At 47.6% G+C, this 25,432-nt stretch overlaps 1 protein-coding gene across 1 annotated transcript in view; it reads right to left on the bottom strand.

Annotated features, from left to right (window-relative positions):
• Nucleotides 1-5,343: 5,343 nt before the first annotated feature.
• The window catches only part of NUP205 (nucleoporin 205), a 1,887,652-nt gene continuing 1,867,563 nt past the window's right edge, over nucleotides 5,344-25,432 (bottom strand). Inside the window, exons 42-43 of the mRNA XM_069628771.1 lie at nucleotides 15,723-15,793; nucleotides 5,344-5,675 (exon numbers count right to left, since the gene is read on the bottom strand). Of these exons, the coding sequence (XP_069484872.1) occupies nucleotides 5,523-5,675; nucleotides 15,723-15,793 (224 nt within the window). The 3' untranslated portion in view covers nucleotides 5,344-5,522. The remainder of the gene's footprint in view (nucleotides 5,676-15,722; nucleotides 15,794-25,432) is intronic.

Below are 25,432 nucleotides of genomic sequence, written 5' to 3' on the forward strand. Positions count from 1 at the left end.
GATCAGAGCGATACAGGGAGGGGGGGAACAAATACTAGACACCCAAGAAGGTGTGAATGATGAGTTCAACAAATTCTATAAACTATTATATAGTGATGCAGGATGTTTGAAAGAGTGAGATAGCAGAAACACTGGAGGATATTGGCTTACCGAAAATAAGTGCTGAAGAACGAGAAAGCCTAGAAGCCCCAATCACACTTAAAGAGTTAAAGGCAGTGGTGGAGCAGCTACCCACCAGTAAGACCTAAGGTGCGGACGGACTCCCTAGTGAATTCTACAAAATGTATAAGAAGGAAGTTTTCTCCCCACTGCTGACAATTTTAAACGAAACATTCGAAATAGAGATACTGCCAGAATCCCTTAGAGAAGTGATTATCATCCCACTCCTCAAACCCAACAAGCCATGCGCGGACTGTGGGTCGTACAGACCGCTGTCTATGCTGAACCAGGACAGCAAAATACTCACGGCTGTGCTGGCAAATAGAATAAAGCGAGTCATTAACAAATTAATACACCCTGATCAGACCGCATATGTTCCACATAGGAACATATCCAACAATCTCAGACGGCTCCACCACGTTATAGAACAAACAGAAGGGGCCGGGGACGAGTTGGCTATTATATCATGAGACACAGTAAAGGGCTTAGTCAAATGGCCTTGGCTGCTGACAGCTCTAATGGAGTATGGGTTAGGACCTGGGTACCTGAAGTGGGTAAAACTACTATACAGCTCACCATTAGCCAGAGTCAAAACGGGAGCGATTATCTTCGAGAGATGGCAACTCAGCAGGGGCACCAGACAAGGATGCCCCTGGTCCCCAATGTTGTAGATCCTTGCATTAGAACCTCTGGCAATATACCTGAGAGAACAATATGAGGAAGTGGGGATCTACACAAAAGGGGGACCGCATCTAATATCGTTGTACGCCAATGACATGTTACTATAAATGAGGTACCCAGAAAAAAATCTACAATATATCCTAGAAATGATGGAGCGATCCGCATCGCTCTCTGGCATTACAGTTAATCCTAATAAGTCCTGCATATTCCTCCTGGGAAGGTACATAGGGGTTCCGCGGGTGAAAAACTACCAGTACTACCAATACCCTGGGAGATTTATACTTTTAGATACTTGGGGATAGACATCTACCATACAGCAGAGGCAGAACACACACAATACCGGAAAAGCACTGATAAACGTCGAGAATAGCATGAGGTTTTGGACTAGACTCCCCCTGGCCACGATGGGGAGGGGGGCACTACTGAAGATGGTTGTATTACCTAGGCTATTACACTTCTTTGGTAACATTCCATTTGTGATACCTAGGCACTTCTTCGTTAACCTTCATAGCATATGCAGAGGCTTCCTCCGGGCTAAAACAAGGAACAGGCTAGTCCTATAGAAACAACAGAACACATATGACAAAGGGGGCATCAAGCTGCCTAACATTGAGATTTACTACCTGGCCAGCCAACTACGATACTTGACTGAGCGGTTTGTGGAGGACTCTACAGCAGAATCCAGATTGTTGAGATCGGACTGTGCCCCATACTTCCTAAAAGAATGGGTTTGGCTTCCCAAGCAAGAGATAAAAGGGTGCCCGGGGATGCTGGAATTAGGTTGGAAAATATGGCACAAGGCCTGCCAGACTATGGCGAATCCGACCCCATGCTCCCCACAAGTGCCGCTAGTGACACTAACAGAAGATGATTCGTATGCATTGGGAACCGGTGGGGATTGCAACGATAGGAGACATATGGCGAGAGGGAGAAACAAAGGCATTTAACGTGCTGGTGGAGGAAACAGGGTTACATCCAGGGCAATAAATTACCTATACCAGACTGGTGCGGAGAGTGAAGGAGAAATGTTCAGAAATAATGCTAGACGAACAGCCAGACATGACCATTGAAACACTATGATAATGTGGAGGGAGGGCACAAGGTTTCCCGAATTTACGAATTACTGATGTCCAGGGTGGGAAAGGAAGTGACCCAATTAAGGCAAGACTGGGAGGACAACGCAGGGGAACTGATGACAGATAGGCTATGGGAGAGAGCACAAGGGTATCATAAAAGTGTCCAGAAATGCGAGACTGCAACAAATACGGCTATATATAACTCACAAAGAATATATGACCCCCCAGAAAATCTCTCGATTTAAGAGCGTGGAAAGACAAACATGCCCCAAATGTGGAGAAGAAAATGCAGGGTTGATACACATGCTTTGGGCATGTCTCGAAATAAGAAAGTACTGGATAGAAGTGGCCCAGCGATTGGAAGAAAAAGGGATCAACCTAAATGTAGATTCAATATGGTAATGCATGGAATGGGGGTTCCCTAGATCTCACCAATTGAAACATGTTAGTAAGTTTAAAGACTTGGCTTATATACTTGCCAAGCGCAGGATTGCTATGGGGTGGAAGGCACCCAAATAAGCCCAAGATGGAGGTCTGGTGGACTGACCTCCGTAAATGGACAGAAGCTGAAACAGTAGTATGGAGTGAGGCAGCCATCAGAGGAGGGGTCGGGGGAGAAGCTGAAATTCTGACGGCCTGGAAGGATCTAGTAGCCACACTGTGGGGGCCCACCCTGGGTGGCCCAAGCGACGATTCCTCTGAAAACACAGATGAGGAGATACATCCAAAGGATAAAGAGTAGGAGGGCGAAGTGGGGTAGGCTTGAGTTGGATGGTGGTATCAAGACAAGCAGTAGACACTAAAGACATGCCCGTAATGATACAATGTTAATATACAGTACTGCTGGGATTGTTTGTTTATTGTTGACTGTTTATTGTTTGTTTGGAAAAACCAATAAAAATTGTTTAAAAAAAAGACGACTAAATGGGAGTAGACAGAACAAGAGAGAAAGGTAAAGAAAATCATGTTAAGAGAAGAACCGGAATAGTGAGGAGTAGCAGCAATATATACGATTGAAGTGGTAAGAATCAAGTATAGGGAGAAGCAAAGTAGAATTGTGAGTAGATGGGGGATCGAAATTAAACTCCCCAAGAAGAGTAAGAGGGAAATCCATTGGAAGAACACATGAAAGAAGTCTAAAAATAATTGCAGAAAGAGTTGATAGGACCAGGAGCACAGTAAATAACGAGGAAACCTAGAAGATGTGGCTGGCTGAACAAGACAATCATATTCAAAGGTGGAGATTAGTGGTAGGTTGGTTAAACAGTACCTAGACAAGGGCGAAGACAATGTTGGTGTGGGATGGGATTGCTGGCAGCTTACCAACAATTGTGCAGCTTTTGTAACATGGCCATTCCATTCAAACTTAAAGGGCTGGATAGAGGGGTACGGCATCGGGTTGAGTTAAACACCTGCACGTGATATCTGTGCCACGTGCAGGTCACAGGAGTCCCTTCATGTTCCATCAGTGCGAATTGATTGAATTTAAAAAAAAAAATGTAACTGTTTCTATTGAGGTGATGAAGCCGTTTTTTGAATGACAATTGTAATCCTGCCAGATAAATGTATGGTTACATTATAAAGGTTGCATTGTTTACATAGGATTGTATTACCCTTTTACGAGAACGTCTCAATTGTTATTCCTTTAAGTTTTAACGTGCATGTTCCTTTGACAATGATGTTTCTTTTCAGTAAATGTTAAATTTGTTTCCATTTCCTATTGATACATTAGTCCTTTTACATTGATGGAGGTTATTGTCCATTGTCACTACTAAATTGAAGTTTGAACTATGTTGGTGGCCTGTCCCAGTGTTTTGTTTAGTTATTCTGGTCACCCTACTTTTTAACCAAATTCTACACATTTAGGTTTACACAATTTTCCTGTCTGTCTTGGGTATAATGCCATTGTGATTTGCCTTCCTTGGTGATCTTTGTCCAAGAGTGCTAGCTTCTTTTCAACCCTGTTCTGTTAGCTGCTCTTTGCATTCATCTATTTTGGTTAGTTGCCCAAAGTAATTGGATATCTGCCTTTGGCCTCTGCCGAATACTGGTTTAATTATGCTTGGCGGGTTCTTATTTACTACTGTATACTAGCAATGCAGTCTTTTGCTTCTTGTACTGCACCTGCATGAAGGAGTTGCTTCTACATATTACAACTAATACTATCAATAAAGACTGAGAATCCATCAGCTCTAGATCTCGGGCGCTTGCCATAAATCACTCTGAGATGTTGCCACTTTGCCGTTGATGATTTTCAAATGCTCTACACCTTCAGGATTTGGAATTATGGACACTGCTTTCAGTACAAGTTTGATGTCTGAATATGTCCTACCTCAAATACTAGATCCCCTTAATTCACTGTTAAAATGGTAAATTCAGTTCTCAACAGAAGACGACATGGGACATTTAGTTTACCAAAAAAAACATTATTCCTTTTCTAAACCACTCCTCTTTGGATGTTTGCCTCTTTTCAATCTCAGCTGGCAGTTGTAAACTACAAACTTTGTATCAGGCCTCTCCCTGATTTTGCAACCCAAGAATTGGTCCCAGACTGCTTGCATTTTTCAAACTCTTCTTTCATCATTCTCCAGCCATACCTGGCCCCACCCGCTGCTGCATTGCCCACTGGAAAGCTGGGGATGGTGTGTGTGAATCAAACACTCACCAAAGTTGTTTTCCTATGAAGCCAATCCTCTGGTCTGTTTAAGAGTTCTTCAATTGATGTTAGATGGTATTTATAAGAATATTAATTTCTCTTATATTCTAGTCTGAAATTACAGATGATCGCAACGTTCTAATCTTGCCTATTGATTCAATATGAGATCTCTGACAGGTTTGTAATTCATGCGATATTGTGCCAGCAAGAACATAACTATTGTCTTAAATAGATCCGGTAGGATGTAGTTTGATTGAAGCTTAGCAGTGCCCCTGCTAACCAGGGGAACTAAAGAAACACCATGACCAAAAAGGTCAACCCAAACCCACTCCCACCCCCAACAGTTTGCAAATGAGATGTACAGATTATGTATAGACAAATTATTTGAATTAATTAAGTTTATAAATGTCCATTTTTTATCCCTCAACTGTTAAGGATGCATCAGGATAAAAAAATAATATGTTTTCCTCAGGATATGTGATGCTAGTGGCTGCTGCTTGGTTCTGGATATATGCCACAGTCATGGTTCCACTGATGTAAGCCAGAGAATGCATACAAACCCTGAAATGAGGGTGGCAACAAGTCTTCCTGGTTGGCTGGAAGATCGAAGACAGATCTCTCTTATGGAGTCCCCAAGGCAGTGTCTTTTCAAACAGTACATGACTCAATGTTGGATACCCATGCTGAAAAGCCACAGTTATAGAGGAGTCCTTTTTCTCATCATTGTTTTTGTATTTTTAGTTTTCAACCTTCTTCACCAATGACAAAAGCCAGAATAAAAATACTTTATTTAAATTTGTTATGGAAGGGATTGGACACAATTCTTTTGTGATGTAAAAAAATTCAGGAACCATTTCTGTGATGCAAAAAGTGGGAAATGTACAAATATGTCATTGTAGCAGAGTTCACAGTTCTTTATTAAGCAAGGCAAGTTAATGTTGGAGCCTGTTCTAGGATCTTGAAACTCTGAGCAAGCCCCGGATCCGCCTGATTAGAGCCTGGACAAAACTATGTCGCGAACGTTCCTTGCAGTAAAGTCCTTCAATATCCAGTAACCTCTTCTGAAGCGATTCCCCAAAGCTCACAGCTGCTTCACTCTGAAGCTGCAAAGCAAAACAAATACAAAAATGGTCAATGCACCAAATGAGGCATGAGAGATGAATGGTTGAGGGTGCAATACTCTCCATTTGATATTACATTTGACTTTAAACATAAGTATACTATACTGAACCCCACTTAATTGTCTTCACTTCCTCCAGTCCCAGATACATTTCATACCACACATCAGAACCCATGGGGTAGACCTGAGACTTCAGGAGCCTCATAATATGGAGTGATATGATCTAATGATTTGTAAGAAATAATGTGAAGTTCAATAATAAGTTTATTGCTGCCTCAGAGGGGATAGCACATCATCCAACCATCAGAAGTTGGTTCTGCACTTTCTGAGACATAACCAATAAGGAACAAGTTACTTACCTGTAACTATTGTTCTCCAGCATGGGTTTGGCATGGATTCACATGTTCACAAATATTCCCTGTCAGGCCAGGAATCCTCTGTAAAGAAAAAAACATTCACTTTCACTTACAAACTGTCTGTCTCCTTTAAACCAATCACTGAGCTCTGGGTCATACTGCCCCCAGCCAATGACTGCCCACTCCCCAAACCCCTCCTTTGGCAGCCATCTTGAGATATGGTAAGCAGTAAAGTGGCACAATGACCAAGAAGAGCCGTAGAGGGGACGGAGGGAGGGTTCGCATGTGAACCCATGCCAGACCCATGCTGGAGAACAATAGTTACAGGTAAGTAACTTGTTCCTTCTCCAGCATTGTGTCTGGCAATCGATTCACATGCTCATGAATAAAGAATACATAGCAGTACAACATTACACAACCACGGGAGGTGGCAAGGCTCAACAGAAGCAATTACTCTTAACTTTGGAACAGGCTCACCTTCAAGCGAACACGTTGCGTAGTACTGCTTGGCCGACTCTGGACGCCTCCCTGGAATTCCTGTTAACTCAGTAGAATCTTGTGAAGGTGTGCGTGGACCTCCACATAGCAGTCCTGCAGATGTCCAGCAGAGGCACACCAGACAGGAACGCCACTGTCGCTGGGATCGTTCTTGTGGAATGGGCTCTCTGACGGGCGGGCAGCGGTCTGTTTGCCAACCGATGACCGTGTGCGATACAGCCAGAGAGCCACCTGGAGATGGAAGCCTTGGACAAGGTCTTCCCATGGTTCACAGGACTAAAGTTCACGAATAGTTGAGCCGTCATCTGGAACTCCTCGTTCCTGCCTCATAGAACATCAGAGCACGAGCCACACCAGCGAGTGCAAAGCCCTCTCAGTCGGCGACGAAGCTTTCGGAAAGAACACAGTCAACACCCTTGGCATGAAGGAGGGGGTGTGTCCGCAGCACCACCACCGTGTCATGAAAAGTCAGACAAGGCTGTTTGTAGGATAGGGCCTCGATCTCACCTACCCTCCTGGCAAAGTTAATGGTTATGTGGAAAGTCCTTTTCACAAGAGGAACTTGAGAGCGGCCTAATGCATAGGCTTGAAGCCCCCACCCCCCCATGAGCCTCGTAAGTACCACGTTGAGTTCCCATGCTGGGACAGGCGCCCTCACCCGCAGGAACAAACAAAACAATCCTTTGAGGAACTCTTTGACGAGGCAGTGGGACTAAAGAGAAGACCGGCCTGGAGACCTGGTGTAGCGGGAGATAGCTGCCAGATGCACCTTGATAGAGGCGTGCGCCAGCCCCGCCTTGGCCAAGGACAAGTACGGAAAAGAATTTGCAGGGCCGTGACCCTCGGAGGGTTGATCTTCTGAGACCGGCACCATGTAGCGAAATGCTTCCACTTGTGCCCGTAGCAATTAAGAGTCGACAACACCCTGGCCCTGGCAAGGACCTCCTTGCAGTCCACCGGCAACTCATACCCTCCGAACTCTAAGGCTGCAGGAGCCAAGCCTTGAGGTTCTGTGATCCTGGGTCATGATGCAGGATTACGCCTCCTTCTCTGGTGAGCAGATGCGCGACCACTGGCAGCTTGACTGGAGGCGACGTCGACATGCTGAGAAGGTCCAGGTACCAAATCTGCCTCGGCCACGCCGGGGTGACGAGGATCATCCAGGATCGGCACTGTGAGTTGATTCATGACTCTCAGCAGGAGAGACAACAGGGGGAACGCATACAGGAACAGGCCTTCCCACAGGAAGGAAAACACGTCCCCCCCCATGCTCCTAGACTGGTGGAACCTGCAGGTGAATTTCTGGCATTTGGAATTTGTTGCCGTCGCAAACAGATTGATCTGGGGTCTGCCCCATTTGAGGAAGAGGCTGTTCACTTGATCCTGTCGAAGCTCCTACTCATGGCAAGAGCGCAGCACCCTGCAGAGGGAGTCTGCGATGGTGTTCTTTACCCCCACCAGGTGGAAAGGAATGAGGAACATTTCCTGGGCAACGGCCTAGTGCCACAATTCCTGCACCTCTCTGAAGAGCACTGGGGACCTGGTTCCCCCCCCCGCTTCCTGATGTAGAACACTGTGGTGGTATTGTCCGTGAAGAGCCTAACCACCTTGCCCTTGAGGGATGGGAGGAACGACCTGAGGGCCCAGAACACTGCCTGCAGCTCCAGGACATTGATGTGGAGATCTCTCTCCTCTGGCAGCCACAGGCCTCTGGCGTGGAGATGTCCGGTGTGGGCTCCCCAGCCCTCCAGGGAAGCGTCCGTGGTGACCGTCTCCTGGTAGGGGGGGCTCTGGAAATCCGGGCCCCTGGATATGCTGGGGCACACGCCCCACCACCTTTTTGCACAACAGAACTCCTCGGCGAGAGTAATCTTGTCTGCAAAGCTTACGGATACCTGGATCCACCGAGCATCCAGGAATTCCTGAAGGGGTCGGATGAGCAACCTGCAGAGCCAGATCAGTTAAATGCACAACATCATCATGCCAAGTAGAGAATTCATGGTCCGCACCGTGGCAGTCTTCAGTGTCAAAAGCCATTGCACCTCGATTAACAGGGCCGCCATCCACTCGTCCGAGGGAGCTCCCAGGCAGGACACTGTTGAGTCTGGCCACCAGGAACAGCACGTTCTGCAATTGTAACAAGCAGGACTTTGGATAGTTGACGGAGAACCCCAGATCTGTCAGCAGCCGGACGGACCTCTCATTGTTTTCGACAGGCAGTTCCCTTAACCTGGCCCGGATGAGCGGAGAGGTACATGTGTATCCCCTGTAGACGCAGGTGGGCCGCCACTGGTGCCAAGCACTTCATAAACACCCTGGGCACTGACTTCAGTCTGAAGGGAAGGGCCTTGAACTGATGGTGCTTTCCCTGCACTATGAAGCGCAGGAACTTTCAATGTTTTTCGCGAATGGGGACATGGAAATTAGCGTCCTCCAGATTCAGCGATGTCAGGAAGTCTCCTTCCTCCAGTTGGCTGAGCACGTGCTGCAGTGTGACCATCCTGAATTTCTGGGACTTGAGGCATTTATTGAGGCGCCGCAGGTCTAGAATGGGCCTCCAACCCCCGGTCTTGGGAGCGACGACGTCGGCCACCTCCTCCGAATGCCTTGGAGCGGCCCCTGTAGGCCTCCTGGGTCGTGGATCGGGAGGGCTGGCCGTAAAAAGAGGACCCCCTGCCGAAACCCTTCGAAGACCTGCCGGATTTTCTTCCTGAGGTACGAAAGGAAGGACCATGTTGCTGAAGCGTGCCCAGGGCACAAGCCATCTCCGTGTCGGTCTTAATGGCCTGCAACGATTCATCGACGGCCTTCTCAAAGAAGTTGTCCCCGTCAAAAGGCATGTCCAGCACCCTCATCTGGACCTCCTGATGGAAGTTGGTGGCTTTCAATCAGCCACGACGACTGAGGCAGACACTGTTCCCCATCTGGTGGAACCTCGTGTCCACGATATCCACTGCCACAGTGATGGCATGGTCACCTCGCCCTCCTGGAGGAACGCCAGCGCCTCGACCTGTTTGTCATCAGGCAGAAACTCCATCAGCGGGGCCATCTTATACCAAAGCTCCCTGTCGTATGTGGCCAGGATTGCAAGCGCGTTAGCCGCCTTGACTGTCGTCGGCGCCAAGTAGATCACTTTCCTACCCAATTAACTATGGCATCTAATTTCTTCCCCTCGCTGTCTGGAGGGACGGAGGAGGAAGACAAGGGATTAGATGACTTCTTTCTTGCTGCCGCCGAGACCACCGAGTCCGGAGAAGGCTGCGAATGTAGGAACTTGGGTGCAGACTCCAGCACCCAGTACTTTTTCTCCAGCCTATTCCTCTTCGCTGGGGCCGAGGCCAGGTTTCTCATCAATGCCAGGTCCTCGTCCTAAACGTTGTCCAGGAGAGGCACTGATAAAATGGTCTTTCTTTTGGCTTCACAAGGTTGGTAAAGGAACTTCTGGCGTCAGCTGGAAGATCTCAGACGCTCTGGCTACCATGGCATAGAACAACCCCACTTCATCCTGGGAAAAGCCCTTGGTGGCGGAGAAACGCTGCTGTCGTTGTCTGTGTCCGTAGTCGACATGTCCATCCCCATATCCCTAGGGGGGAGGGCATGTGTGGAAGTTGATGCAGCGGTGCAGGATGCCGTCGCCTCTTCTTTGCCGGGGGCTGGGCCAGTGTCGCTGGGGCAGGAGTCGGAGGTGCTGTTGGATTCTCTTCTGGATCTCCGACACCAGGGTGTTGAGGGTCGAGAGGATGTTCAGCGATGCATCCCTTAGAGGTGTTAGGGGAGTAGGTTTGCTGGGCCCAGCACCCTCGTCGTCATTGGCATTTCCGCTGTCGTCCCCCTCAGTGTTACAGGCATCCTTGTTGCCCACGTCTGCCAAGACCGTGTGAACGGACACCAGGTCCTCCTCATCTGAGAAGGAAATATCCATGCCGTGGAGCACAGCTGAGGCCCCCCCTTTTTTTTTGCATCCTGAGGGTTTGATCTCTGCTTATTGATGGCATCCTCTTCCCCGACATCTTCTCTACCAGCTTTGCTGAGGCCTCCCAACGCGGGGGGAGGGATACCCTAGGCACCACCAGGGGGCCTCCTGGTCTGGGTAAGCCCCTTTTGCCTTTGAGAGGCCGGCCGCCACCAGCTCGATCGTCGAGGATGACTTTGCCTGGGCCGCCTGGGCCCTTCAGGGGTAGGCTGGACACCTTTCCCTGCACCTTGTTCTTCTCCGGCTTCACTCGCAGCTTCGCTGGGTTAGCCGACTTCCTCTGAGGAAAAGCTGGAGCGATGACTGGAGATGGAGTTGGGCGGTGAAGAGGAGAACGTCCTGCCCATCTCGGGACCCGACTGCGCAGTGACCCCAGCTGAAATTGACTTGCGTTGCTTGGCCTTTTCTTGGGCCCCCATGGATGGAGCGCCCTCAAAGGACTTAGTAACCTGCTCCTTGGATCGGGCAGTCCTGGGTGAGGCATGCCCCTGCTTGCCGCACAGGGTGGAGGCCTTGGCGTTGAGCCACGCTGCCAACCTACTGTGAAGATCTTTCAAAAAAAGCAGGCGCTCCTCTCCAGAAAGAACATGGCATGATAACCTTTTCTGAGATGAGAGTTTGCAGCACACGCTTTTTGCTCACTGTACCTTTCACAGATGGGAAATATCCATTTGCATATCAATCTTTGTCCTGCCCACATAGGCAGTCCAGCACCAAAATGCTATGGCAATTCCTCTCTGAATAAGAGTACCAACAGCAACCCCATACACATGTTTCAGCCTTGTTGGGCCTCATCAGTGAGGTGAAGCTGTGCCTGTATGAGCACAGTGAGTAGGGAGTCCACGTATGGTTGCCCCCAGGTAACTCAGAGTGACCAACCCTAAGTTCCCTGCAAATATTTCAAAAAAAGGTAGCAGGCGCTCCTCTCCAGAAAGAACATGGGATGATAACCTGTTCTGAGATGAGAGTTTGCAGCACACGCGTTTTGCTCAATGTACCTTTCACAGATGGGAAATAACCATTTGCATATCAGTCTTTGTCCCGCCCACATGGGCAGTCCAGCACCGAAATGCTATGGCGACAATCCTCGACGGTTCGCTTAGAAAACCAAGGCCGATTTCACAATCCGCTTCCCTGTGGCCCGGATGGAGACAGTAGAGGCACTCGATGAGTTTGTCTTTCTCAATCCGCAGCTGGAGCAGAGCTTGAAGAGGGAACCTCCCTCCTTCTCCTCTGACATGGGCCGGCGTGCGGTGTTGGCACAAAAGGCCTTCTGGAATCTTCAATGAAACTTCAACGATTCTTGCCCTTGAAGGGCGTTTAAGGCGTTGACAAACGGACGCCTGCTTGCCAGTCAAAGGAGCGAAAGAGCACATGGGCCCACAACCAAAAATAAAACGTTATTGAAAAAAGCGCAAACAGGTAGAAAAGCTCACAGAACAAAACACGACGACTCCCAACAATTGAACGTGCTGTAAAAATCTGTAGATGGCTGCCAGAGGAGGGGCTTGGGGAGAGGGCAGTCATTGGCTGTGGGCGGTATGCCCCAGAGCTCAGTTACTGGTTTAAAGGAGAAAGACAGTTTGAAAGTGTTTTTCTTTTACCATGGAGTCCCAGCCTAACGACGGGGAATATTCATGAGCATGTGAATCCATGCCAAACCCCATGCGGGAGAAACACTGTATTCTGCAGCCGCTTCATCATTCATTCTAGGAAACAGACGCACATGGCCAAAACATGGCACTGAAAAAAAAAAGAAAAACGTTTTGTGGCCCAAATATTTAACTATGCCCATGTTAAAGGCCCGGGGTACCCACACACTTTGCATTTCACAGCCTAAGGACTAATTGGTATGTTGAAAAATGGAAGAGAGAAACCATCTGTTCTCCTAAATTGACTTGCAAACTTCACCATGTGATTTTGACTTTTGAGTAGTTCTGTGAGCGGTACAAATTCATGGATACCAAAGGTATCCCTTAAGTGCCAAAACAAGTACTTTAGTTGCTAGATGACAGTCATTGAGATTTCAAGTGAATGCTTCCACTGCCTAAGCTCTCCTCAAAGCATTTGGTTGTAGGTGAAACAATTGAGTTACTCTGCTTGCAAAGGCAATGCTTCAGATTATTGCTGTTTGACTTTTGTCAGATGTTATGGTGGCACCTGAACCATAATATAAGTTCCTTAGTATTTCTCCCAAACTCTTGCCAATATAAATGGAAAAACCTATACCAAGGTTATGCCAAGGACAGTTTATGCATAGTATTAAAGAAACTAACGCAAATACAGTATTTCTTGTTATTCTTCCAAATGTATTTTATTGGTCACTTGTTAGGTGCATATACAATTAGCAAAACTGTTTCAGAGCGCCCATAGGGCAACCGGGTGGGGACAGAGGAAGGTAGACAATGAATTACAACAAAGATAAGTAACTGAATGAATTGTACAACAACATCTTTAGAATAAAATGGAGGGGCGACTAACCAACTATGCCTTGCGAGTGTTCAGAACGTGCAAGTGCAGAGGGGAGGGGGGTAAGGGATAGGTGCTGTGGTGCTCATCGAGAAGTGCTCTGGGTTAAGTGCTAAGAAGGGAAAGCATAAGTACAACCTTCCGTGCAGAGGGTGAGCCTAAGCAAGTGCAGTAAATAGGCAGAAGCTGGGATGAGAGATGTGGGGTGTTAGGGCTCCAAGGATACATAAGGGCCCTGCACATCAGTCACACTACTGTATGATTAGCAGGGAATAGAGGAGGAGAAGAAAGAGGTCTTGAGACTTTTTCGGAACTTGAGGAGGTCCTGCTCAAGACGCACACGGGGAGGGATGTTATTCCACAGAAGGGAGCCGCTGAGTAAAGGAATCGACCACCAGCTCTCTGTGTAGTAAACCGCTTCACACGCAGGGAGTTGGTGCCAGAGGAACGCAGGAGTCTAGGAGGAGAGTATTTGGTCAAGAAGCATTGAAGATCGAGTGGTCCCCAGCTCCGGATAGCTTTGTGGATGATAGAGGGATTTGAATGTAATCTGTGCTGAGACCAGGAGCCAGTGAAGGCTTTGTAGGGATTCAGAGACATGCTGTCCCTCGGGTTGAGGGCAAGGATAAGTCTCACTGCCCTATTCTGGGTTAGCTGGAGGGGTCGCAGGGTGGATGAAAGAAGATTAAGTAGGAGGAGCATGTTGCAATAGTCTAGCCTGGAGAGAACCAGAGCACGGGTAAAATTGAGTCTTTGGGGGAAGGTGAGGAAGGGTAGAGTTTCCTTTGAGAAGGAAAAGGTGGAAGTGGGACTTCTTGACTGTGGAAGTGGGACTTCTTGACTATGTCCTGAATATGAGGGATGAAGGAAAGGGAGGAGTCGAAGATGACTCAGATTCCTGGCTTCAGAGGAGGGGGCAGGGAGAGAGCCCATGAAGGAAGGCTAGAGTGAGGGGAAGAAGTAGGGTGCAGGGTACCCGATAAGGAGAATCTCTGTTTCGCTGGCATTCAGGCAGAGGACGTTAGCAGTGCACCAGGCCTGGATGGCAGAGAGGCAGTCAGGGATGAAAGAAGGTCCAAGGGCATCAGTAGGACATTTGAAGAGTTGTGTGTCAGCGTAGCACTGGAAGTTGGGGGGAGAATGAGGCAATGAGGTACGCCAGCAGAGAAAGGTGTATGTTAAAGAGCCAGGGTGAAAGAATGGAGCCCTGAGGGACGCCACAGGTGGAGGAGGAAGTAGGGGAGGAGAAAGGGCCCAGAACGATTTTGGAGGAACGGTCAGTCAGGAAGGAGGTAAGCCAGTCCAGTGCCCAAACATTTATGGCAAACACCATGAGTGCTCTGTCTTTGGATTCCTGGCTCCTCAAATTCTCCTCCTCCTCCTCCTCTTCTCTCCACATCTCTTATTCTTCTCATTCCCTCCAGATCTCATCTCTCCTTCTCCACTGCACCTCTATCGCTGCCCATATATCCACACAATCTGACTTCTAACATCCACCCCAACTGCTGCTCTGCTTCCCTTATGTACCCTAAAAGAGAGGGAGAAGGGATGAGTAAATGTGTGATTGGTGCCAGCTGTGTGAATGGTGCGAGCATGTCGGATGATTAGATAAAATCCAGGTGAGATACCATTTGCTCAGGTGCCCTGTGTTACTTATCACACCACCTTTTGCATCGCTTGCCAATGTTAGAAGGTGACTGTCAGCCATACTGAATTTAGTTTGACAGCAGCCCTCAGTCGGGCCAATTTCTCCCTGAAGGCCACCTGGCCATCCTTTTAGATGCCCTCCAAAGTATGTTTCCTGACTCTTTCCTGACACATGGGGTTCAACATCATGCAGATACAAAGGTCATTTAGGCAGACATAAGCATGGAACCTACCCCATGTTGCAGGGCGGCAGCATCACGCTGATACAAAGGTCAATTAGGCAGGCATTAGCATGGAGCCTACCCCATGTTGCAGGGCAGCTGCATCACACAGATACATAAGTCAATCAGGCAGGCAAGGTCATGTTTACATCCTAGAAGTGTGGTGCCTCGCCCTTTTGTGTCCTGGTAGTGGACAGGGAGTAGACAAAGCCTTAGGATCGGGCTTTTGCAGGAGGGCCGGCCAAGCCTGCCGGCAAGCACATTGGCTGTTAAGTGTGCGAGACCAGCCAATTAGAGATCAGCACCAACCCTCCAGTGCTCGGAATTCGGCCGCCATATTGGAATGGCGGCTCGCACAGCAATGTAGATCGAAACTGGACAAAAATACAGGTGAACCATGTTCTAAAGATGTAGGACTGCTACTTCCTCTAAAACATTGGACAACAAAGGGAGGATGAAAGCACCTTCAGTTCTGCAGAAAGGCAGGTCTTCTTAAACTAGAGTTTTCACAACCCGATCTTGTGAGAACCAAGAACCACTCCATCTTTTATAGGGAGGTGCTCAAGTGGTATTTGACTTTGGTGGCTTAGTTATCAACATTTAGTTTAACGTCCCAATCTAGAATGTGGTAACTGTCACATTTTGTGGATTTAAGACCTTAAAGTAAAGGACTAAGAATTAAGTGCTGTCTTCACAGAGGAGAAACACTGTAGGAGCTTTGGGGTAGACTGGTGGTGAGAGAGAGGGGTAGCCTCAACAGACCAATTTGGTAATTGCTGCAAAATGTATTGCAATTTAATACACATGTTCATCTTTCAAATACATTGCTGTTTAATTTAAGTTTGACATTCTATTTAATCACTCACCTGCTCCAGGTCCTGCTGGCTCACACGATTAATTGCCAAACTTCTCAAATTAGGGTCCATACTGAAGGTGTCTTAAAAGGAAGAAAAAATATAATGATCAAACAATAAGAAAGGATCTGGAGAAAAACCAAACTACAGTAAAACCTTGCAAACCTTAACAGCCTCTGCTCAGCCCGCAGGACCTTAAGTCACCACAGCCAAAGCAATTTACTACACAGCATCTATAGCATAAGCCTCCAACAAGGGTAGTGCCCTCTCCAAAGTCGTCAAAGACCACATCAGTACCTACACCAGCAGTACCCAAATCTAAAGGGGACATGCAATGGAATCAACATGTTCTGAAGAAACACAATAAACAAGAATTATCATCACATTGACAACGTCCCACCCACCACAGACACCCCTACCATACCACCAAGTCATGTGCCAAGATCGCCCGACCTCAATAGCCTAAAACTGTAAGAACTTGCAAACATTCTTGTTTCACTCAAAGCCATCTCCTACAGGGATGATGACATCATCCCAGCCTCCATCCTGAAGGATATCACAGGAAAGGCTGTCCCTACTATCCAAACTATCAATACCTCAGACACTTCAAAAATTGGCCAGATACTACCCCTACAAAAGGGCCACACATTCAACACCAAGGACCTAGCAAAGTACTTCCTCATCTCCCATCTATCCTTCATTGGCAAGATCGAAGAGACTGTCATGCTTCACCTACACAAAAAGATAATCCTACATGACCTACCTCAAGAATACCAGGCTCCCTTCAGACCAAGATGCGGCAATAGGAGCACCACTATGAAGGTAATCAACAAGGCACTCATCAGGGACAGGGTGCGACCCCTGCATGTTGGTCTCTGCCGCACTCGACACAGTGGTCCACATAGCACTACTCAAAATACCCTGTCCTCCCACATGGGATATGATGCCAGTCATTGGATGGTTTGACTTCTATCCCACAAGCAGGTAATCGCTTTTCCAGATGGGCACCTGCAGATCCCAACCATATCCAGTGACCTGTGGAGTCTGAGGAGCCAGGAATGAGACGTGGGCACAGAGGAGACATGTTTGTGGTTACAAACTTAATCTAGGAGGAATTTCCCCAACTCAACCAAAGTAATGAATCTGTCCAGTGTCAAGATGTCAAAACAAAAGGTTTGTCATGTGTCCGTAATCCTATTCTGGCCCTCACACTGTAAATTAACTCTAATGTGTAAAGGTCTTCAATTTTCAAAATGTTCAAATGTTAAGTTCAACACAAAAGTTTCAAACCAACAAAAAGGTTTCAAATTAACAATGTTCACAGTTCCAGGGATCAACTTACTTCTCCAGACTCCTTACAACATGTTTCACCAACACAAAAGAATATTCAGGTTCCAAGAGGATTACCTCTCCTCTCTTGGTGTATTTACTTCTCTTGGGGCTTTAGCTACCTTCCCCAAGCTTTCTCTTCCTTTTTTACACGTTGCAAATCCCAAGGATATGTCACTTCTTAAGCACTCACTTTCTCTCTGCACAATTTCATAATAGTTCATTAATTCAAGGATATGGCCTTCCTTAAAGTTCCTTGCAATAGGTATTTGGTCTACACCTGGGATACTCGGGTCTTATTTAAAGGCCTAACTTTCACTTTGTCTGGCACACTTTCCTACCAGGACTTTATCATATAAACATCAATCTTCACCTAGTATACTTGCCCGCAAGGACTTTGTTACACAAATACTTCACTTCAATCAATATACTTTCCTGCCATGACTGTGTTGCACAATCACACTTTGTAAACTTAAATTCACCCGGTATACCTGTTAGCCAGGACTTTACCATACAAGTTATTCCTTCTTTCAGGTTGAGGTTCAATAACCCACGGATAACTTGCTTTGCTAATATTCTCACATCATTAGTAATAGCGCTGTTTCCCTTGTGCTGCGGTCTCAAGAAGTGATTTACTTTATTTGGGCACCCGGTAACCTACTTGTTCGTTTTAGGTTCACTGGTTGTTTCTGTTGCTTCTGCAAAGCGCGATATACTCGCCGGTAACCCTTTTTCATTCCCATGGGTTATGGTCATCTCCTGCGTTTCTCCGCTCTCCCCAGCTTTGACGTACTAGCTTTGCGTGTGCCCAGTCAATCGCTGCGCTCTTGCTGTGTCGGCTTTCACGGTGCGTGGTTCATGCTGCTCACTCTCTCTTTCATCAGCAGTCCACCCACACCCTGGTTTCTCCGTTCACTTCTCAGATTCACCGCCAGTTCGTCTGCCATGGCCTGCTTGCCTTCAGCGTAGTGCTCAGCAGTCCAAGGGGTTGCAAGGCAGTCCTGCGTCGCAGCTCTGCTCTCCTTACCATCAGCTGCAGCTGGGCCGTATTTGAAATTCCCGGCGTGCTTACTCATTTGCCAACAACTAGACCACTGCGTTGGTCATCTGGTTTTCATGATCCTCATTACTCCTTTATTTATTCCTCACATCAGTGCTTATGGAGTTGCTTTCTAAATGACTTGAAGGGCGTTTATATTGAGCTTCCTTGGAAGTGATACTCAATACTCTCTGCCTCTTCCTTGTCCTAATTGTCAAGATTTGCTCCCTAATGGGAGTTTGCGGATTAATCAAATAGATCATTTAGTTGGCGGGGAATGTGTAACAATATGCCATTAAGGCATGGGGTCAGAGGAAATATCCCTGGAAGCATGTAGTTTTCTCCAACAATGATATCTTGTCCACCGAGAGTCAACTCCCACAGATGGTCCTCCCTCATTTAGCTGCCGTCAAGGTCAGAATGAGGTAGAGGCTGTCGTCTCCTGGCCACATAGGGGGAGGTCATCTCAAGGAGTGAAATCGTCAGATTCATCACAAGTCTCCATTCTCTCCTATTCTCTTCAATCTCTATATGGCGCCATTGAGGCCACTCTGGGTCAAATTAAACATCAAAATACACCAGTATGCTCATAAACACACTGTACCTGAAGGTCAATTGCCTCAATTACATTCACCGATTGAACACTACCATGCCACAATTTAAACCTGGATGTCATGTGCATACCTGAAACTCAAATCCACCAAAGCAGAATTCATCCTCCTTGGGTGCGTTTGTGACACCCGTAAATTGCAAACTGACTGACATCGAAGGATCTTAATGACTTCTGCCTCAATTGACCCTCCGTGCAAAGTCCCTCGATGTAGCCATTTTGACCTCTCCTTCAAAGCACACATTGCCAAGAAGACACAAACAGCATGGTACCATCTCTCACTCCTGCGACAAAGCAAATCAGTCATCCCTGCCTCAGACTTTAGGTCCACTGTCCAGACCATGGTGCTTTCCACCTATATGGGGGCAACACACTCCTGGAAGATGTCCCAACCACTACTATGATTCCTCTGAAAGCTGTCCAGCATGCCTCTTGGCTGGACTGAAGAAGTACAACCAAATTTGTCTCATTCTCAAGAAACTACACCGGTTACCCCTACAAACTCGAATCACTTAAGACAGAGGTCTAATGTTCAAGACACCATCATAACTAACTGAAAGGATCACCATCTCAGGAGGTCAAAGCAACACCTTGAGCCAAGGTATCGCTAGACTGGAAGCTAATAAGTGCAAGGAAAAGAGCAGAAAACAAACTTTCTACGGATACAGTCCCATGCTCTGGAACAACCTTCCAGCTCACATCAGGCTAGGTCCCTTCATCCGGTCATTAATGAAAGACTCCAATGCCCTTCTCTTCTAGGAACGCTTTGCTGACAAATGAGGATCCTGGACCGACAAGGCAATCCCTAACCGCTCACCTCTCATGTTTCACTGACTTTATTGTTCTGTTTTCTGGCTAGGTTCATGCATAGAAATCGCCTACATATGTACGTACATACATGTATGCATGCATACAAGAGTGAAATATGCGCTTTAAAGTGGGAAAAGCTGGGCCAAGTGGCCCACAGAGCAAGTAACCATAACTTACAAGGTCCACAGAAAATAATCGTTCAGCTGAAGTGGCCGGCTCCGACTATCACAGACTATCAGATTCAAGTTGTAAGCCCTCCTGATTTCTGTCATATTAACAATAAAGCCTTGATTCATTCATTAACGAACAGTATTCATTAAGAGTTGCAATGACGTATGTGTTGGCCCTGAAATGAGGCTATCTCAGTGTGTTTTACATGGAAAAAGTGACAAACCTAGATCTTCAAAATCATATGCGTCACCCATAATACAACATTTACTGTAAAATAGTCAAAAAGGAGGATTGAAAGGCTAGAATAATAAAAAAAGCTCTTAAGATGTATGTTAGCTTGATATGGCCTTCCTTATTTTCCACAGCACTTTCTGTTCGATTATGCTGTTAAACTAAACAAACGTATTTAATAAGAGTAGGCTTGCATCACCGCATTAATGATTTTGCACAAAGTAAATGCACTATACAATCAACATTTAATTTCCATATTGCAGAAAATGCTACATATGTTGATGCATCTACATGTCAGTTGTCCTACAGAACTAAATGGACTTCTCCATATTTCCACTCTAAACTCTTGCTCTGATGTCAAACGCTCCTCTGATATCTGCCGCCTTCTGGAAGAACTTGACCTCGATGTCCTCGGACTCACCGAGACATGGTTCACGGCCAGCTCTGTCACTAGCTTTGATACGCTCCTACCTGATGGCTACAAGATCCGCTCTGCGCCCAGCACCAACCGCCCTGGTGGAGGTGTTGCCCTGATCTTCCCTAGTGGATTCCTGCCTATGTCACTCCTAGGCAGGCCTATTCCTCTTTTGAATGCCTCACCTGCAGGCTCCCTCTCTTTTCCCTAGCCATTCCCTTACTGTGGCTACTATCTATCGGCCACCCGGTCAGATCGCCTCCTTCCTCTCTGAGTGGGCGGACCTCTCCTCCTCACTCCTGGCTTCAACCACTCTACTCCTCCTTCTTGGAGACTTCAACATCCACCTGGATGTCTCCTGTCCTCCCTATGGACTCTTTCGCGACCTCTGCAACTCTCTCTCACTCACTATTCTCCCCTCTGGCCTGACTCACTCTGTAGGGCACACTCTGGATGTTCTGATCTCCTCAGACCTTCCCCTCTCTGTCCCTCCCTCCACTCCTCTCTCCTGGACTGATCACTTTCTCCTCTCCCCCCACCTCACCTTCCTTACCCCTCAGGCCAAGCCATTTCCATCACTGCCACCCACCTTCTCGGTCATCCGACCCATGAAGCGTGTTTCAGCTGAGGCTTTAGCCGCCACCTTCTCATTCCCCCCTCCACCTTTGGCTGACTCTCACCCCGACACAGCCCTCTCCACGCACCACTCTGCCATATCTGATACTCTTGATATCCTTGCCCATGTCATGAGAATCCACCTGAAGCCCAAAGCCAAGTGCAACTCCTGGTTACGACTCAGACCTCGTCACACTAAAACGTAAGTGCAGGGTGGTCGAAAGGAAATGGCGTGCTTCATGTACATCTTCTGACAAACTGGCCTGCCGCCTGCTCCAAAAGCAATACCTGCTCTCTGTCCCAACCAAGAAGAGAGCTCATATCCATGCCAGTGTCTCTGCAGCATTTAACAACTTGGCTGCACTCTTTAAAATCTGCAAGGAACTGGCCAATCCTGCCGCAGTCTCTACCTCTCCTGTCCCTTCCCAGGCCCTCTGCATGGCACTGGCTTCTCACTTCATCTCTAAAACTCAGGACATCCTGTCCTCAATCTCCTCTTATCCCCTCCCTCCCCCTACTCCCTTGCTCTTCTTTTGGCCCTTCTGCAGCCACCTCTCCTCCCTCCTTCTCTGCCTTTCCCGTTCTCTGCTGACGAGGTTTCCAGACAAGTCCGATCTATGAAAGTCTCATCGAAACAGGTTCACCCCTGTTCCTCCAAAACTATCAAGGACCACATCGACTCCCTGGCTAATTTCTGCAATCACTCCTTCGCCACTGGAGTCTTCCCGTCCCCCCTGAGACACTTCCTTGTGGACCCTCTTCTTAAAAAACCCTCTGCCGACCCCTCCTGCCCAGCCAACTATCGCCCAATCTCCATCACCCCGTTCCTACGTAAGCTCCTGGAGAAACTGGCCATCTCCCAGCTTAACCTCCACACTGAATCTGTTGGTTGTCTTCATGACCATCAGTCTGGCTTCAGAGCTGCCAGAAGCATGGAAACTGCTCTCCTGAACATCCGTGAAGACCTGCTCTCCAACCTTGACTCGAACACCCCTTGTGTCATCTTGCTTGATCTCTCTTCTGCCTTTGACGCGGTCAACCATGCATTCTGCTCAACCATCTCTGTGATAACCTGGGTATCACTGGTCAGGCTCTGGCGTGGCTGACTTCTCTCTGACCGACCCTCCCAGGTCCAACTTGGGTCCTTCCTCTCCGCTATCTTTTTCTGTACCTGTGGTGTCCCCCAGGGGTCTAACCTCTCTCCCTGGCTGTTCAACCAATACCTGGCACTCCTTGCCCACTGCGTCGCCGCTCTCTGCCCCAACTTTCAGTGCTATGCGGATGATACCCAGCTCATTTTCAGGCTACCCTCTGCCTCCTCCTCTCCTTCCCTCATCTCTGACTGTTTGCTATCCAGGAGTGGTGTGCCGCCAATGACCTCTGCCTTAATGCCAGTAAGACTGAGATTCTCCTCATCGGCACACCCGCTCCCTCCTTCCCTGTAGCTCTCTGGCCGGCCTCTCTTGGCCCTCTTCCTGCTCCCACCTGCAAGACAAAAAACCTCGGTGTCGTCTTCGACTCCACACTCTCCTTCTCTCCTCACATCTCTGACGTCTCTAAGAAGTCACACTATCAAATACACCTCCTTGGAGGTATTCTTCTTTTCCTCTCCTTGCCTCAGAAGCTCACTGTCTCCAGAGCTCTGGTTCTCTCTAGGATGGACTATTGCAACAGCCTCTTTCTAAATCTGCCTGCTTCCACTCTCCACCCTTTGCAACTTATTCAGAACAGGATTGCGAGACTTGTCCTTGGCCTCAAGCCCACGGATCGTATCTCTCCAGGACTAAAATCACTGCACTGGCTCCCAGAGGCTGCGAGGATTACGTTCAAAACCCTCTGCATCGTTCACAAAGCCTTCTGGGGCCTCAATACCTTCAACTCTCTCTTCCTAAATATTTTCCTTCTCGAGCTCTTCGCTCATCCGCCTCCAACTCCCTCAGGGTCAGTCGCTTCTCCAAGCAACGGGTTGGTGGTAGATCTCTTTCTTCGGCTGGTGCCTCCCTCTGGAACAACCTCCCTGCCTCCCTTAAACTTGAGAACCATCTCCGGTTCCAGAAGCACCTCAAAACCTTTCTCTTTGCTTCTGCTTTTTCTCCTCCTCTCCTCTGACCTCCTGGCTGTAACCGAACTGTACTGGCTACCTGGACACCTCCGATCTCGGGCCCAGGTCCTCCCCCTGCCAGCGTCACACACCTGCACTGCCCACCAGGCTACCCCCACGCTTGGGGACTGTTTCTGTATCCCCCACAGTCCCCCAACAGCCCTTGACACCTGATGTCCGCACTTACCCATGCACTTGCCACAGGATGGCCGTTACTTTACTTGTTATCATCTTACCATGTACTGCACTATCCATGCCCCCTCCCACGCACTTGCACGATCTGAATGACACCTGGCCTAGTAGGATCGTTGTCTGTCCTCCATTTGTTCTCCCTCTCTTTCCTTGTCGCGCCTTGAACCAATTGTGTACAGGCACGTTACAAATGCCATATCATATCTTCATAGTCTACTGCAATAAGAAAAAATCACAAGCAGAGACATTCCATAACAGCCACCCTTTTGCGAAACATGTAACAGCCTCAGTGAAGCCAAACATCTGCTACTTTGGATTTCACTTATAAAAGAGGCGATAAATCGAGGGAAATCTCTCTGCAGTAACACTTTTCCGACAAATAACCAGGTCAGACTTCCCAAAACAACGCACTATGATCACACCCTATGATACTGTACAAAGGGGCCCACATTGTTCAGATTCCTTTTGATATTAAACCATGAAATATTCAAATAATTTAACTAACATTGGCATACCTTACACATTGAGTAAGACCTAACGCCCATCATTTCTGACTCGCCCTCCTCTTTTAAACTAGCTTGTACCATCAGGAACATGGTGTATTCCAGTTTTTAACACCATCTCCTCTATAAGACTAAACCTCGACATCGTAACCAGCTCTAACCAATATTGTTTTAACACAATTTTTCACAACTTCAAAATTCTGTCCTTTCACAATAAATGGCTGCCAAATATTTACCATCACAAATGTACAAAGTATAATGTTTAAATTCATCAACTGCAACACTGTCATGTATGTTTTACAAATGTACAGGTCGGCTACACTTAATTAGGAGTACAATTCACTGTGAACATTAAGAACCATTCCCTTGGATCGCTCCAGGTGCTATAGCTGTTCTAGGTTCATGAGATTAAAGAGAAATGTGGGGCAGCACCTTTGACCTAGGTGTCAGCCTTCCGGAATAAGCAAACCCAGCCCTCCGGTGACCGGTTACTGCTATGGGTTATCCCTTAGGAGAGAATCAGCCATGCCAGCTTTTAAGCTAAAATTCCAATTTTGGAGATTCTAGGGTCTCTTTTTGGGGCCCCTCAACTGTATGCTTTTTTCCCTGTCTTTTTTGGCTCCTTGATCCCTTTCCGGAAGCCAGTGGGACCTTTGTAATCCCCTACCATTAAGTACCTTTTTTACCTTATACAAAGGTATATTGTATTGGGCCGCCCCTAAAGTACACAGGAATAGGGATGCCCCTCAGGCTCCCCATTTTTGCCGTAGCGTGATTTTATCACCCTACACTGGGTTTTAAGTAGTAGGTGGGTGGCAGCTATTCTTTAATTTAATCTGGCATTGGAAGCCCAATGTACTTTTTAATAAAAATACTGCTCTGTCATTTTGTATTTCAGGGCTTTCCTTTTTGTAGGTGACCACAAGTTTCTGTTAAAGTGGCCATTCTGAAGTGGGCTCTTTGTGAGCCCACATTGACAGCCTCTATAATGGGCCTAACTGGTTTAGGCCTTTGAAGATCCTTGGATTATCCCTCTCACTTCCAGTGGGGGTGACTAAGGCTGAGTGACAGTCCTCCTGATCAACCAGTATGGTTTGCCATCTGACTCTCAGCCCCTTTTAGGGATTGGCTAGCTGGCGCTGGGCCAGCCCCTTTGTGCAAGAGTACTTAGGTTCTGCTCTGCTCCTGTCTCACTCTCTTGGTTTCATGTTCTGCAACAAAGAGGAAGCAGGTGTGCTTACCTGCTAAAGGAGGTTTTTGCCACGATTCCCGCAGTTTTTACAAGTGTAACCTCTACTTGCCCATACTGGCTACAAACAGTGGTTTGGGCATATCCCTGTTTGGTTTTCTTGCCTCTGGCGGTCCAGACCAGGCCCCCTTACGTATGCAACCGTCTCCCCACATCTTCTGGGTTGAGCCCTCCATGCCAGAACTGTTTGTGGGCCATTTCACCAGCATCACCCGCCGTTTACCACCAGAATCTTCCACAGCTACATTGCCTCTTTGCAGAGGGGGAGAGAGTGAACACCACACCGCTTGTTTAGGTAGTGCATGGCCACTGTGTTGCCATCAGAATCATGACATGCATCCTCTTGAGAGATGGGGCGAAAGCCTTAAGGGCGAACCTGATGGCTCACAACTCCAGCTTGTTGATGTTCCACCTGGCTTCCATCGCTGACCAAAGGCTGCTCAGCTGCAAGTCCTCG

Source organism: Ambystoma mexicanum, chromosome 12 (genome assembly GCF_040938575.1).
Source record: "Ambystoma mexicanum isolate Mex_15411 chromosome 12, UKY_AmexF1_1, whole genome shotgun sequence".
In the NCBI taxonomy this organism is placed as follows: domain Eukaryota; kingdom Metazoa; phylum Chordata; class Amphibia; order Caudata; family Ambystomatidae; genus Ambystoma; species Ambystoma mexicanum.